General features: G+C 38.1%; 1 protein-coding gene and 1 pseudogene across 1 annotated transcript; both read left to right on the top strand.

Moving 5' to 3' along the window:
• Nucleotides 1-2,225: 2,225 nt before the first annotated feature.
• LOC146473303 (melatonin receptor type 1B-B-like) lies at nucleotides 2,226-3,767 on the top strand (annotated as a pseudogene).
• Nucleotides 3,768-8,721: 4,954 nt separating this feature from the next.
• Nucleotides 8,722-11,326, top strand: LOC146473302 (melatonin receptor type 1B-B-like). Its single transcript, XM_085118668.1, has one exon. It carries the CDS (start codon nucleotides 9,012-9,014, stop codon nucleotides 10,044-10,046), a length of 1,035 nt encoding a protein of 344 aa, XP_084974794.1. The 5' UTR covers nucleotides 8,722-9,011; the 3' UTR covers nucleotides 10,047-11,326.
• Nucleotides 11,327-15,828: the final 4,502 nt, after the last annotated feature.

The raw sequence follows: 15,828 nt of genomic DNA, 5'->3' as shown, positions 1-15,828 counted from the left end.
CTCTATGGTACTCATCGTCCGCAAACCTTTCGAAGTAATGCATATTGAACTGCTTTTACGCAATTTCTGTCGCGAGGAAGCCTTTGCGCGCTTCGTTGAGGCAGCGTGGCCTAGCGGCTAGAGACTCGTAATTGTACTCCGGAGGTCCCGAATTCAAGCCACTGTGACTACCAGCAGGGTATATTGGAGGGAGGCGTGCTAACGGCGAATTTTTTTTGTTATTGATGTTTAAAATGCTTTTACGGGATTATGTTTTCACGCGTGATCAATGACTCAAAAGAAATGTAAAATGTCAATGACTCGTAGGCGTTGTGTGTTTTCTACGTTTGCGCAAGCCGCTTACGCACATCGCGACTTAAGTCTGGTTTTCACTAGCGACGCAAGCACAAGTAGGGCCGAACGGCTTTTTCTGGTCCTGCTTGTGTTAATAGCTTTGTATATATAACGAAAGCAAGCGGAGGGACGGTTGTTTTTTATTAGCAACCAAGAAGTTCTCAGTCCTAGATATTGCTTAGTTCATTTCGCAAGAAAGTCTCAAAGAAAATTTAATGGTCGCTATTTTTCGGGCATGGTAGAATGGCTGATATCTCATGGCCGCTAAGCCAATCAAAACCCTTGAATTACGTTATTCAGTGATCCTGGTTTTAAAAATAGCAGTTGAGCAACTAACTCATTTCTTGACGCGAATCGAACCCGGACCAGGCTGGTTGACTTCTAATTGCTTACTGGGAGTCACCCTTAATCATGTATGTTATTATAATGCTTCTTGTGCTGTTTACGTTTCATCTAATTTCTACGGAGGCGCGTTCATTACCTCGCCAGCTAGTCCTTCAGGAGCTTCATCACAGTTAAACTAGTCTCCCGTCGTATATTTTGTCTTTTCGCGCGAGGGCTGATGGGAAAGAGGAAAGCGAGGAAGAGAGACTCTCTCCCCTTTCTTCGTTCCCATCAACCCCCGCGCTTCCATCCTCCTCGAGCGCTCTTCTCAAGGACAAGAGAGACAACTGGGGACGTGTCAGGCATTACAGTAAGTTTTCAGTAACATCCAATTTTTGTTTTGCAAGTTTCTTACGTCGCGAAAATTTGACTTTACTAAGAACGTAGTTGTTCATCTGAAGGGGATATCAACAGAATGTTAACATCTGGGTATGGTTCTATTACAAATTATGAAATTAAAATTCGCAAAAGTTTACTGTCATAATTTGGGCAACTTCGTTGCTACTTTTGGGACTCCCTACGTATTAATTATGGACTTGAGGGTTGAAAATACGTAGACTTTATTTCTCTGTAGCTGTAGTTAATGGACCATGTGTCCAAAAGCTTTCGTCGATTCACTTGTTATTAAAAACGGTAATGTTTTGCATTTGAAAGCAACAATAACAGACCTTTTTCATAAATGGCGGCCGACTTATTATTCCTTTCAATATGTGTTAATTAACCCTACTAACCTCGTTTTAGAGTAATAATTCTATTGAATTTTGCACATGCTAACGAGGCTAGTAAGGCTAATTTCCATGAAAATAAAAGAATAATTTATCGGCTGCCATTTATGAAAAAGGTCTATAGGCCATCTATCATTTCACTAACTCCGAGAAAAGCTTTGCTATTTGAAAAAGAAATTTTAGTTTCCAATTTATTCCGTTACTTTAAATGGCGATACTCTCCAGCACTAAATTTTTGCGAATTGGAGAATTTGTTGAACATTTCTCTGATGATACGTCGGCAAAGTGCGATTGTCTGGGTGAGTGAAAACCTAACAAAGACTGCTGTCGGTGACAGCTTACTCACGCTATGAAAACCAGAGCACAAGTCTCTGTGATAAGATATTCATTAAAAAAATGAGTTACCTGCAAAGAAAATAAGAACCATTCCACGCTTTTAACAAGCTCATATCAGATTTTAATTTACAAAAAACAAATTCTACATGATTCCAGTACAGTGGCAGGATAATTTTCACTAAAACGACTTCTGGAAGTCCTCCCATGCAAACAAACGTCGTAAAATATGAAAAATAAGGTTCTCATAAAGGACGTTTTAGTTGTTGAGTTAAATCTTTTTTTGTTCGTGCCCGCGTCGTTTATGCCAAGTAAGCGGCTCTGCAACTTCGGAAGAAACTTGGCCAGTTTCATTCTGTTATTTTAATTACGTAAAGCGAAAAGAGAAAATACTCGAGCGTGTTATTGATGGGGCGCACTCGTAATTAGAGTATTCCGGTTTGACCGGTCAAATGGGAAGTCCAAGAGATTCTTAATAGTCTATTCCAAGTGAAGTGCCCGAAACATAATTCAGATCGCGAATTAAAGGGTTCACAAGTTTTTGCTACCCTCTAAAACGTCAGCACTCCAACGCACTCAAAAGTACAGTCAGAACACAAACATTGACTGCAGAGATGGCGGATGAACTGAGCTCGCGAAGCTTGTTCTTGACAGTGGTGCAATCCAGCAATATGGCTGTGTTAAACGTTTTAGCACTACTGGGCAACATTCTCGTTTGTATCGCAGTTTACAGGAACACGAGGCTCCGTACAACGACAAACCTTTACATCATCGCCTTGGCCGTAAGTGATTTGCTGTCCGCCATTTTTGTCATACCTTTTACAGTTGGAGCGCTTATTGCAAGCGGATGGCCTTCCAGTAAAGATGTCTGTCGAATGAACGCTTTATTCAGCGTATTTGTGACTTACGTTTCACCTGTAACTATGGGCTTGACAGCGTTCAACAGATTCATGAGAATATGCAAGTCGGATCATTAGTATAGGCGATTCTTCTCGCGTCGCAAGTCCAGCATCTGGCTCGCGTCTGCTTGGTCTTTTGTGGTTCTGTTCCTTGTCTTCACTCGTCTGGCTGGTCCACAAGAAGTTCAGTTCCATCCCGGCTATGCATTGTGTTTTAATTCGCAATTAAGTAAATCGGGTAGACCTATCCGTCTCTCCATAATAGTGGGGTTCTTTTTCGTCCTTCCGCTGATGGTGTCAATATTCAGCTACCGGAAAGTTTTCATAAAGATTCGACAACACAACATGGGTGCGGCACAAGCCCTTCAAGCACAAGCAAGGATTTCAGGCATAAGCTCACACGAAATTCGAATTAGCAAATCTCTGTTTCTTGTGGTGTTTACGTTCATGTTGTGTTGGGTGCCCCTCTGGGTCGTCACAATCTTAACTCGTCTTCGCATTGTGTCAAACATGCCACAAAACGTTGAATTGCTGTGCACTTTTTGCTTGAATTTATCCAATGCCATCAATCCATTGATCTACGCATTGATCTACGCTATGAATCCTTTGTTCAAGAAAGAATTTATTCAAATACTTCGCTGTGGAACTGGCAATTAATTATAAATGGGGGAAATTTTAGTATTATCAAACGACCTACATATTGCAAATACCTTTTAAAGGAAGTTTAAGGAGGCCACAAGCTGAAACATCTGGCAATCAACACTGAATTATGGCAACAACACAAAAAGCAGTACTCAAGATAGCCGTGTATGCCAGCAAGACCGGAGCGATAACGATCGAAGAAGCTGGCGCTGAATAACGGCTGAATAGATTGTATCTGTATTCAAGAAAAAAACTTAAAAAAACCCCCACTTATTTAGGATAGCTTTTTATTCTTAATTCCTTTCTGATTTGTTGTAAAAATTCTGTAAATAAGTTTAATTCTTTTTAGCATAAGTGCTTAACGAGATTAGAGCTGTAGAGATGTCACATATATCTGAGAACAAGTATGCCTTTTGTTAAACATTAAAAATACGAACAATGTTAAGACTTACACTTTTATGATTTTGTCTTTGGTTTTCTTGAGTTTATTTATTGTTGGTGTTGGGAAATGATACAAATTAGTGTTTATTTATGGTGAATATTCTATGCAGTGGGTTTAAAAATATTTCAACTGTTTTCAATGAGTCATTCTTCTACTTATGCATGTTTTAGTGTAGTACTAATCTAGCGCTGATCAAACTTTGTATTTTCCTGGTATAAATTTGGTACGGCCTGGCCCCAGTTGATCAAAGGCCGGATAACTTTATCCAGTGGATAAGTCACTATCCGACAGTTTCAATCTGTGCAAAGATTTCAGTATTTCCTTATGTACAAGCGAATATGAACACTCTAACCACAGCTTAGTTTGGGAGTGTACGAAAACCTTTGACAACATTTAACGTGAAGTATTTTTTAAGACCCTGAAAAGCGCCTTATCCACCGGATAAAGTTATCCAGCCTTTGAACAACTGGGGCCAGGTTGTTTCTCAGGAAACTAATCTTTCAATCAAGCATTCTTGAAATTGGTTTTCCCCAGATACATATCAATGGACATGGCAATGGATTGTTGACATTAAACCATGCCTTATTTTATTGTTTTTGACCTCAAGTTAACCTTTTGGTGCCGTATTTGTCTGGAAATGGCTGTTCTCTTAAATTTTCATCGTTTCTACTAAAATTCCACTGTGTTTCTTACCGAATTTACACCAGCCGATATTTCTAGTTGGAGTTACTCTTAACCGAACTTATTTGAATAATAATAACCAGATACCTTTTTCATTTGAAGATGTCTGTCAATGTAAATGCTTTTTGTTCTATGACCACGTACTTTAAACTTACAAACAGGTTCTCTGTGATTTATGGAAATAGGCGTGGATTTATATGCTTTATGTAATGTTAAAGGGAGGGGTTCACATTTCAGCGCATGTGCATGAAACCGAATGCTTTTTTTCTCTTTCTTATCAACTTTATGGCCTTAAAGATCCCACTCACATGTACTTCAGTAATCACATTCTATAATTAGTCCAAGCAAAATGACTGATGACCAAAATTCACAGGAAATACTAGTGGATTGTAGTTATATTGTCGATATTGAATTTAGCGTTGACCCGTAGGATTTATTCCACGGTTGATGTGTTTACAGTTATTTGCATGCGAAATAACGCAATCATACGAAAAAATTACCAACCGAGTTACCTACATGTATTCCCTTCCGAATGGTTCATAAACAACGAATTAAATTAAACTGGCTTGGGTCATAGCGAGCAAAGGCGAAAAAGTATTTTGATTCATGGACATGCGCAGAACCGTGAACCCCTCCCTTTAAAACACGAGCAGCAGTGTTTTATCGGGATTTAAAACCACGAGACGCAGCCGAGTGGTTTTAGACCCGATAAAACACGTGCTGTGAGTGTTTTTAACGGCTTCAAAAACATTCCTGGAAAAGCGTGTTTCAAGAGAGTTCATGACAATGATGCTTTTGTACACGTTGGAAATTAGCATACGAGAAAAACATTAAACACAGCATACGAACACCATTTTGGCCCGAGAGGGCGGGAATTTGAACGATCCAATCTTCAAAAGTTCAAATGCCCTGGGTTTGCCCGAGGGGGTGGGGGATGTTGAAGTTTCGAGTTGATCGGCGTTCGACTGTATTCAATTCAAGGATCTTGAGCCCTGACTTCGTTTCGAGTAGTCAGCGGACTGCCACAACGTATTCGACGAGATTCGCCATATTGACTGAAGAAGGACCAGGAGAAAAGGACTCTGCGAAAAGCAAATAATTTCGTGTAAGGAGAGGGATACCGATAATGGCATCCGAGAATGAGTCATTCAACTTAGAAGACTTACCGATCTTTTTAAACTCTGTGTTGAAAGAAGCAAAGTTTATTTGCCATGAAGAAGTGATAGATTTGAGCAATGTGGAAACACATTTGATCGTAGTCGATCGAGCCCTGAGCTTCCTCAGAGAGCTGTACAGGCTTGCAAATGATCCCCGGACCGGAAATGATCCCCAGATTGGACCGCAAATGATCCCCGATCGCCTTATCATAAATTTAGAATGGAATGGACTCAAATTCGGACAGTGGATTTCAACTTTATGGAATTCAAGATCAAGTCAAGTCTCAAGATCACTGAATTGAATATACGCATTGAATTGAACGAAATATTCATTGAATTGAATAAATATACGCATTGAATTGAATGAAATATCCATTGAATTGAATAAATATACGCATTGAATTGAATGAAATATCCATTGAATTGAATTGCATATACGCATTGAATTGAATCAATTATCTATTGAATTGAATGAATATACGCATTGAATTAAATGAAATATCCATTGAATTGAATAAATATACGCATTGAATTGAATGAAATATCCATTGAATTGAATAAATATACGCATTGAATTGAATGAAATATCCATTGAATTGAATGAATATACGCATTGAATTGAATGAAATATCCATTGAATTGAATGAAAATCCACTGAATTGAATGAAGACCCATTTTTTAATTTTGTTACAATCGGCTTGCCATATTGTATCCGTTCTCCAGAGATTATCATCAACTTTGAAGAAAGCGAGTTCAGCCATTCGTTTGAGAAATACTGTCCAAAATTGACAATGATAGTGCTGCTGTAGATAGCCCGGGAACATTTGTTAGAGAGCTGAATGATGCCGTCTGTAATTGCTATAAATCTGTTGATTAGCTTAAGAGCCAGCAATTAAAAATAAACTGTTCTTCGTTTCGAATTCTTGTAGCTCACTGTTTTGAAACCCTGACTGGCGCTAGAGTGACCAACCGCGTACAGACCGTACTGAAAAAAAAAAAAAAGGTCAAAAAAAGGCCAAGACAAAATTTAAGACGTGAAAGAGATATAGTTGTTCTATACACAGTCAAGAACGTAGGCTTTCAGCTGCTTTAGGTCGTTGGGAATGAACATTGTTATTCTCACGCTCCGACATGAAAAGGAACGCGTTTTGAAGAAGCGAGATTTATTTCAAGTAAAATCGTTTCTGATTGTGAATCTAAAAACCATTCTTTATTACTTTCAACTGCAATAGCGCCTTGAAATGTTTTGTTCACAAAAGGTAAGTTGAAATGTTTTGCTATTCTCTTGCAAAAAGCTCCTTTTTGCATCAGACTTCAGACTTCCGTTTGAGCAGTGGGCGTTCTCGAGCGCTCTCGACCCAGCCTCTCTCCGCATCACACATCGCTCAAGGCCCATTCTTTTCTGTGCCCTGCCAATCACAGAGCGTAGGCTAGCCTAAGCAAACGCCAAGTCATTACCACTTTATTACAACAATAACAGTCACATTACTGACAGAAAAAGACTTTTCAAGTTCGTTGTTTTGATTCTTCGTCAATTGTTTGAGGAGGGAGTAGAAATTGATCTTCACTGTCGTCGTCACAAGTTTATGTTGGCGGTAATATTGGCAGCGACGAGATGAAAACAAATCTGACAAACTTATATTGACTCTTAACTTAGTACAATGACAAATTTGAATTAAATAATAAATTGGATAAAACACCACAAGTTATTTAGACCTAAATAATAGCGAATCAAAAAATTGTGCTAACTCTCACTAAACTTATCCTGCTATCAATATTGAATTTTTTAATAGAAAATGAAATGTTTCTAATATAAATTTTTTCCAAAGAATATACAACAGAAGGTAACAAAATCTATGTCGATCAATCACATATTTAAGTTTATTTTTTTTTCGGTTACTAATGGAAGACGCAAATAAATCTGATATGAAATGAAATAATATTGTTTTGGATAGTATTCTTAATCGTTGTGGTTCATCTTATAGTTTGAACAAAAAAAGTACGCGGTTTAAAGTTTATGTTTTTAAAAAAACGTTTTTATGCGAAAAGTACAGTTTTCAGTAAATAATTTATTTTGCAAAATATAGGCGCGACTAATAAAGATGCATGAACTCTGCAATAAACACACTATTAAAGGAGATTTGTGATACGAAACTCAATCTATGTTACCCGCCCTAGAGAAACAAAGTATGTTATAATAAAACATTTACAGAACTCAAACGTTTTGATTTAAAACAAGTACAAAAGAACAAGTTTTCAATCTTGAGGCTATCGACGCCGGATCACACTAAGATGTGAATTTAAGAGCTTGTAATTCACCGTGTAATTAACTTTTCTTCGCCCAAGGACATTTCCCACACAAAGCTTAAATTTTTCAACCTTTCTTTGCGCTCTTTATCCTTTCTTGTAAATGAACGCGTTTATTTATTTTGCGCAATTTTAAAAGACGGAAAACCAGCCGCTTATCACTTATTGTCGAGAAACAAATGGCAATTTCTCACGAAAAGCGTTTAAGTTTGTATTCGTTAATACTTTTATTTACAAAGGCGTATGCTTAATCTCTTCAAAATTCATGATAAACTCAGGTGGAAAGCCAAATATTGAGCAATTATCACGAAAAGCTATTTTAATTTCAAATTTTCAAGACGTATTATTAATGTCTTCCGGCAAAATTCACGATTAGAACTGAACGAGGAAACAAAAATTGAGCAATTCTCAAGAAAAGTTTTATTCAACAAACATTCCTTTCATTTCGGTTATTTACCAAGCTATTTCATGCTCTGTCAATTTCCAATGAGTGAGTTGGCTGATTGCAAATTTAGGACCCCACACTAATAACTGTGTTCAAAATGAGGCCCATGCAGCGACACATACCCATTAGCCTGTAGCCAGGAGGTAACCCCGCCCCCTTCTTCTCGACTTTATCGTGGCAAATCCCGAAGAGACCACAAATCAAAATTATTACTACCCCGAAGTTAGAACGAACGTGCTGTTCGAGAAGGGTCAAGAAACTATGATGCATCAAGTAGTAAGCATTGCGTAGAACATTAATGGGGGGAAGTCTTAAATGACGCGTGTTTTGTTCCAACCGGACACCTGTTCTTCGTCATTGATTTATGATGGTAATAGGACTGAATGAAATCTGTAATCATACGAGTGATTAACAAAATCGAACGACCGCGCAGCCGGAGCCCGATTTCTTTCACCACGAGTATATGATTAAAGCTGAAAAGGCTAAGTACGTAAAAACTCCAGTAATTGTGTTATCGGAAGACTATTTGACTCCATGGCAGCAAAATATTGGATCTACTACCCTTGAACAAGGCGTGGATTGAAAAAGAATATAGATAATTAGCAATTGGACGCCCTCTTTAAAAGACATCCTAGAAAGGCGCAGCTTACAAGTTAAAACACGATGGCGGATGAACTAGGCCCACGAAGCTTGTTCGTGATAGTCTTGGAAGCTGGCTGTATGATCATGTTAAACGCTTTGGCACTGCTTGGCAACATTCTCGTTTGTATCGCAGTTTACAGGAACACGAGGCTCCGTACAACGACAAACCTTTACATCATCGCCTTGGCTGTGAGCGATCTGCTGTCCGCCATTTTTGTCATGCCTTTTTCATCTGGAGTGCTTATCACAGGTAGATGGCCTTTTGGTGAAAAGGTTTGTAAAATGAGCGGGTTTTTTTCCGTATATGTGGTCTACGTTTCACCTGTAACTATGGGTTTGACTGCGCTCAATAGATACGTTAGAATATGCAAGTCCGAGCAACAGTATAGAAGGTTGTTCTCGCAAAGGAATTCTCGCATCTTGCTCGCGTCTGCCTGGGTGTTTTTAGCCTTCTATTTAATTCTTATGACTTTTATCACTGGTTTACAAGAGATTCGCTTCGTCCCCGACTATTCAGCGTGTTTAAACGTACATTTGAACGAGTTGAGCAGTATTATCCATTACATTGTTGTCATTGGCCTGTTTTTTTCTCTTCCGCTGACTGTGACAATATTCAGCTACAGGAAAGTTTTCAAAAAGATTCGAGAACACAACATCGGTGCGGCACAAGGTCTTCAAGCACAGGGAAGGACTTCAAGCATTAGCTCGCACGAAATTCGAATAAGCAGATCTCTGTTTGTTGTGGTGTTTACGTTCATGTTGTGTTGGGTGCCCCTCTGGGTCATCACAATCGCGACTCGTTTCCATATTGTGTCAAACATGCCGCAAAATCTTGAATTACTGTGCACATTTTGCTTGTGTTTATCCAACGCCATCAATCCAGTGATCTATGCAGGGATGAATCCTTTGTTCAGGAAAGAATTTATTCGAATACTTCGCTGTAGAGGAAGCGATTTAGTCCACGACATTCCACGAGCATCAAACGAAAGGCTAAATATTTGTGCAAGATCAGTTACAAGAAAAGTGCAACCAGAAGCGGCCAACAATGACAGCTAATGATGCATTACTCAAGAAACCTGGTGCGCCAACACTGAGGCAGGAACGATGACAGTTAATGGAATGGAGCAATAGAACTGAACTGACAGTGATGACACATTAAAAAACCGGACTACATTCGAACGGTTATTAGAAGCTGACTTGAAAGTATCTGCTGAAGTACACACTTCCCTCAGACTTACACAATCAAAATCAGTCACTTGTTAGTTGTTGGGCAGGTTTATTTACCTCTCTTTAAATAACAAGCGCCAATGTATGCATTTCAAAAAAGGCGGCAACAAGAAAGTATCCATTTTTTACCAGCTCAACAAAAACGTAACAGGGAATTTCGACAATAATTTGACTAAAGAGAGAAACAACTTTATTAAAGAATCTCTTGCGACATTAGCCGGATGAGTTCACATGGGACTAGTTTCATATGAATCTGGTCCAAAAATTGACCGGATAGGCCGTTTGTTCACACGGGACCTACTATCCGTACCGAGTATCCGCTTCCGACGCGGTCCAATCAAAATTTCGAAATTTAAGGTGGCTCTGAGCCCCTCCCTACAATTTTATTGTTGCTGTGGTAATCTATTAAGTCGAAAAAATTATCGTAACTTGTTAGTCAACATTTGGGCATTTCTTTAATATCATTATTGTAGTATTCACTGATAAATATACTGGTAGTAATTATCGATCAAATTATATTACAACTGAAGAGAAGTGCTGGAAATCGTTGTGAGCCACCTTAATTAGTAAGAGTAACTGCATCAAATTTAAAAGCAGTTCTTTTCCGATGTAGCGTGCAAAATAGGCTGTTTCCCAGTTGCTCTGAACCTCACTATGAAAGCGAGGCTTAGTGCCAAGAATTTATTATTATAATTAGTTTTCATTCATAAACAAACAAAACCAATTTTCACATGGAAAGCTTTGCACTTAGCCTCGCTTTCATAATGGGGTTCGCAGCAACTCGGAAATGGCATATTTATTTCGTTCAAACCAGAGGTATACTTTGCATAACTATACGATGAAACGTCGGACTTATGTAAAGTGCAGTAGCTGCTAGACACAGGACCACATATGTTTTGCTGTCCTAACTTATCGGTGTATAAATATGTAAATGCTATTCATTCGTTCGTGCAACATTTTGTCGCATCGCTGAGCTCATTTCGGGAATTTAAGCATGATGAAAGAACAGCATTTGGCTGTAGATGTCATATAATTCGGTACTTGGAATTTTTTTCTTACTTTTCATTTATACGGACACTTACTAACAAGCAAGTTACGTAGCAGTTATACCCCCCCCCCCCCCAAAAAAAAAAAAAAAAAAAAAACCAAAAACTAAAGTATGCATAAAACAAAATTATAACAGTTAAAAAAACTAAATTGAAGAGCACCTATAATGTGCACCTAAACTAGAGCATGATTCTAACTCTAACTTGTCTTGTAAATAAAATAAGTTACTAATATAGAATTGAGGCTTGTACGTAAAAGCAATCAATCGATATCTTTATATGGATGTATAGTACACGGAGATTTTCACATTTTTGTAAATCCCAGTGCCAAAACGATAGACTTAAATTTGTACGTTTTGTTATTTACTCAGTATAAACATATTGTAATTCATTTCTGATGCGAAAATGGTTTCATTAATCATAGTTATTATTATTATTATTACTAGTAATAATCAAAGATTAGGGAGTGCGCTCGAAGATCTCGTTCCCAGGCTCTTTCTTCTTTGCTAAGTTGGTGATGATGTCATCCGCCCCTGCAAAATCTGCGAGGGATGCCAGATACGCGTCCCAAGATCTATGTAATGTTTAAACACGAGCAGCAGTGTTTTATCTGGATTTAAAATCATGAGGCGCAGTCGAGTGGTTTTAGACCCGATAAAACACGTGCTGCGATTTTTGAACGGCTTCAAAAACATTCCTGAAAAAGGGTGTGTCAAGAGAGTTCATAACAATGATGCTTTGTGAACGTTGGAGATCAGCATACGAGAAAAACATTAAACACCGCATACAAATAAGGAGGAGGTTTTATTGGATATAAAACCACTGCACGTGATGTTTTATCGACCATTTGATAGGTCAATGGGCTTATGAATTATTAATGAGTTTTTGAAGAGTGAATGGACGGTGCTTCCTAATACATAGGTATTTGTGCGCAGTTTAGGACTATCGGAAAAAAAAGATCTTAGCAAGGGATACTGAAAACCTAAAAGAAAACTGAGGATAACCACGCAATTTTTAGCGAATAAAAATTCTAAAAGCCAAAAATGCCCCTTCGCCAAGATCTTCTTTTTCTGCATAAACTACCATTAAATTAGTAGGCATCGTCCTTATAAATCAGAGCGTCTCGGACCATCCTGAGATGCATACAACGTGTTCGCCATAGCAAAAGGAGTCACCGTCATTAATTAACTTACTTCAACTTGCTGTTTGAAATCCGCTACTTGCTTTTTGTGTCCGCTCATTAACCGGTAGACTAGGTTGATCTGTTTCCGTTGATCCATCCATCCATCCACTCCCGTTTGAATAGATGTTCGTAAAGGCGTAAACAGATCCGATCGGACTGGATCCATTTGGGACCGGTCCCTTTTTTTTGTTCGCAAAGTTTGATCCAAGACGTCAAACTGTCACATTTTTTCCTTACGACAGGACCACAGTTCACGAGAGAAGGGGTGCCATAAAAAGAAACATTTCGCAGGGATCGTACGAAACTGAGAATGGGCGGATTTGATGTAAGCATATACTTGAGTTATTTAATTTGCGGCTTTTAAAACATTCGTCGCCAACCTTCCTTGTGTCCTAAACGATCTTCAATCACTGTTCGCGAAAGAATGAATCAACAGGATCATCCCGCTCTACCTTAGATTTGCAAATGGCTTGGAAGATGATATTAGACACTTATAATAGTCTCAGTTCATTTGTGAAACCTTTCAAGCAGACGGGAGTTTCCAGGCCTCTCGCTATCGAATTTGAAAATGGCCTTGTTTATGAAGAGAGGAAAATCAGAAATCCCCAAGAAAAGATCCATTTTGGATCGGAGGGTGGCGAACTATAAATAGCGAATTGTTTTCTTAGTTTGTAAGTGTTTGTTTTTATGTTTGTTGCTATGGTTACTGTTATGGACCATGTTTCCACGAGTGTTTTAAAAAAATCAAATTTTAAAAGGCGCCATCTTTCACCAGCTGGGTTCGATATAAAACGTTTTACCGCATAGTCAATGTACCCGCAAATGAAAGCTCCACGCCGACGGCACATGCTGTAACTTATTAAAAACTCCACGTCAAATCTAGACTATCGATGCAGCACAAACAACGAAAGAAAGAAAGCCGAGAAAATGATAAAACAAAAAAAGCGAAAAAGTTTAAAGCACATGACTGAATGAAAGAAGGCGCCAGAAACATTGCGATTTGTTGTGGGTTTCTTGACAAACATTGGATAAATTCAACGAAACTGCCCCAAGGCAAACCAGAAAGTAGAATGTTCAGGGAAAGCCCTATAATTATTGCTCCTAAAATGTGATATACGGAGAGTGTTTTATTAAAAATTTCTTTAAGGTTACCCGGTACCTTCAGAGGTGTATTCAGAGGTGTCTCGCGTCCAAGCGATGTAGCGCGTCCGGTTTAAACTGTAGATACCTGAACCCTTATATCAAATTAAAGCTTATAGAGCTGGCTATCCAACTAGACCAAGAATTTTGAAATAAAATGAATTGCCGAATTCTTAGCGCTGTTTTCTCGAACAAATTTTTTTCACTTGGAGGAGCCACTTCAAAGAGCTGAAACTCAAAAGGAATTTGTTCGTTTGCCTTCAATTTGGACAGTAGCTGATTAACATATAAACAACAAAAACGTGTCTGCGAATTTTTTCTTTCGAAATATTTTTTCTCCGAGAGCGATTTTTGTACGATTACTCCACCTTTTTTTCATCCTATTTCGAAAATGCTCTATAACTTTTCACTGCGATTGAATATGGCAAAACGCAGACACGTTTTTTTAGCGCTTTGGGTCCGGAAACTGAGGAGCAAATTAAATTAGCAAAAAACAAAATTCACTTTGACTTGTAGCTTTAAAAAGGTGATTCGGACGCTTGCAATTAGAGGTCGTGAAAAATTCGACAATTTATTTTATTTCAAAATTCTTGGTATGGTTTGATAGTCAGCTCTATAAGCTTTAATTTGATATAGGGGTTTAGGTATCTACAGTTTAAACTGGACGTGCTACATCGCTTAAACGCGAGACACCTCTAAAGGTCCCGGGTAACCTTAATTATTCGCTTAACGAGTATGAAAGGTGGACGGTCAATGTAAAGTTTCGTAGACTTACAATTTGAGTAATGCTGCTGACAATTGGTCTTCAGAACTGATAACAATTATGGATTGCTTGCGTCCGGTCTACACGAATTTCGTTAGGTTTTAACTTTCGGTTCCGAATTTATTCCAGTTTATTTTTACCGTTTATGACTTTAACTTTCTATCATTTAGAAACTAACTAGTCTTAAGACTTTTAATCAAAAGGTGTTTGTTGAACGGAAATTCTGAACACTCGATTGTTCCAGATCTGTTTTACCAACACACACAGTATTTTCAATTTATAAGCCTTCGACCTTAAGCTTGTAAACACGTTCCACTATAATTTATGGAAATAGGGGAAGGTTTAATCCATTCCTTCTTGTTGGATACATACCATTTGTTGACAGCTTAGGGTTTCTTCGCAACAACTTTTTAACTTAGATTTTTATCCGTTTTTATTTTATCAATGTAAAGTTTAAATCAATAGAAATGTTCATTGTAAGTTTTATATTACCGTCGTTGTATTATTTTGATGGAGCACTTCAGCAGTGTTAGTTAAATTTTGTGAAGAATAACATTTCGCCAATGTTTAATTTGGCCAAGATTATTTGCAATTCATAGGCATGCTTTTATGCGAATGCGCAGAATATTACATTAGATTTCATTACGTTTGAAATGTAAGTTTGACAGCAACGAGCTGTCGGCTATCCCGCGTCACCATAATTATTTTGTTGGAAAAGCTGTTCTTCAGAGAGTTGCTGTAAGTCTTAAAGTTTGTATAAAGAAAAAGTTCAAAAAGAAGCAGAATACTAAACATTCCTTCCTTCCTTTCTCTGTGTTAAACCCTAACAAATTGGTGTAACATTTCTCCTGACCGGTAAATCAAACTGGAGTCAGTACGCTATAACCATGCTGTGTGCGATCTTTGCCTATAGACGCCACTTCTGGAAGTCTTCACGCAATATAAAAGTTGTGAAAAATGTTTAATGAAAACGTCTTTTTAAGAGGGACTTTCAACTGCTGAGATCATTTAAAAATGCTGGTACATTTTGGATCGAGTATAGCCGAACTATTCTGCTTTTTCTGGGAAACGTGCATATTTTGGCTGTCACTTCATTTTACCTAATTACGACGAAGGGCTAACGATCGAAACGTCAGCACTCAAATGTCTAAACTTAACAGTGGTTTAATTACAAAGTAGTGGAACATTATTGGTATGTTTTTTTAAAAAAAAAAAACACGGGAAAATGGGTGAGTTAATATCGAGACACCTGTACCAAGAGAGGATAAACTCTCTTGCCTCTACTAAGTCATTCAAACCGTAAACAGTATTTTTAAACAAAGAGTTCACCCTCCGGCAGAAATTAGAATGTTTGTTTTGTTTCGCTTAACAAGAGATCCCCATTAGTACATATTCCACGTGGCGTGGATGAAACATAATTCAGATAATTCAAGATCGTTTAAGAATTTTCGCCGCCTTCTATAAAGGCGTCACTCGAAC

The sequence above is a fragment of the Pavona decussata genome, unplaced genomic scaffold (assembly GCF_977016875.1).
Source record: "Pavona decussata unplaced genomic scaffold, jaPavDecu1.1 SCAFFOLD_94, whole genome shotgun sequence".
Lineage (NCBI taxonomy): Eukaryota > Metazoa > Cnidaria > Anthozoa > Scleractinia > Agariciidae > Pavona > Pavona decussata.
Note: the sequence above shows the minus strand (reverse complement) of the source record. Positions and strands in the feature narration are given on the sequence as shown.

Coding starts and splice junctions, on each gene's coding strand:
- LOC146473302 (XM_085118668.1), top strand. CDS start 9,012: ATGGCGGATGAACTAGGCCCACGAAGCTTGTTCGTGATAGTCTTGGAA.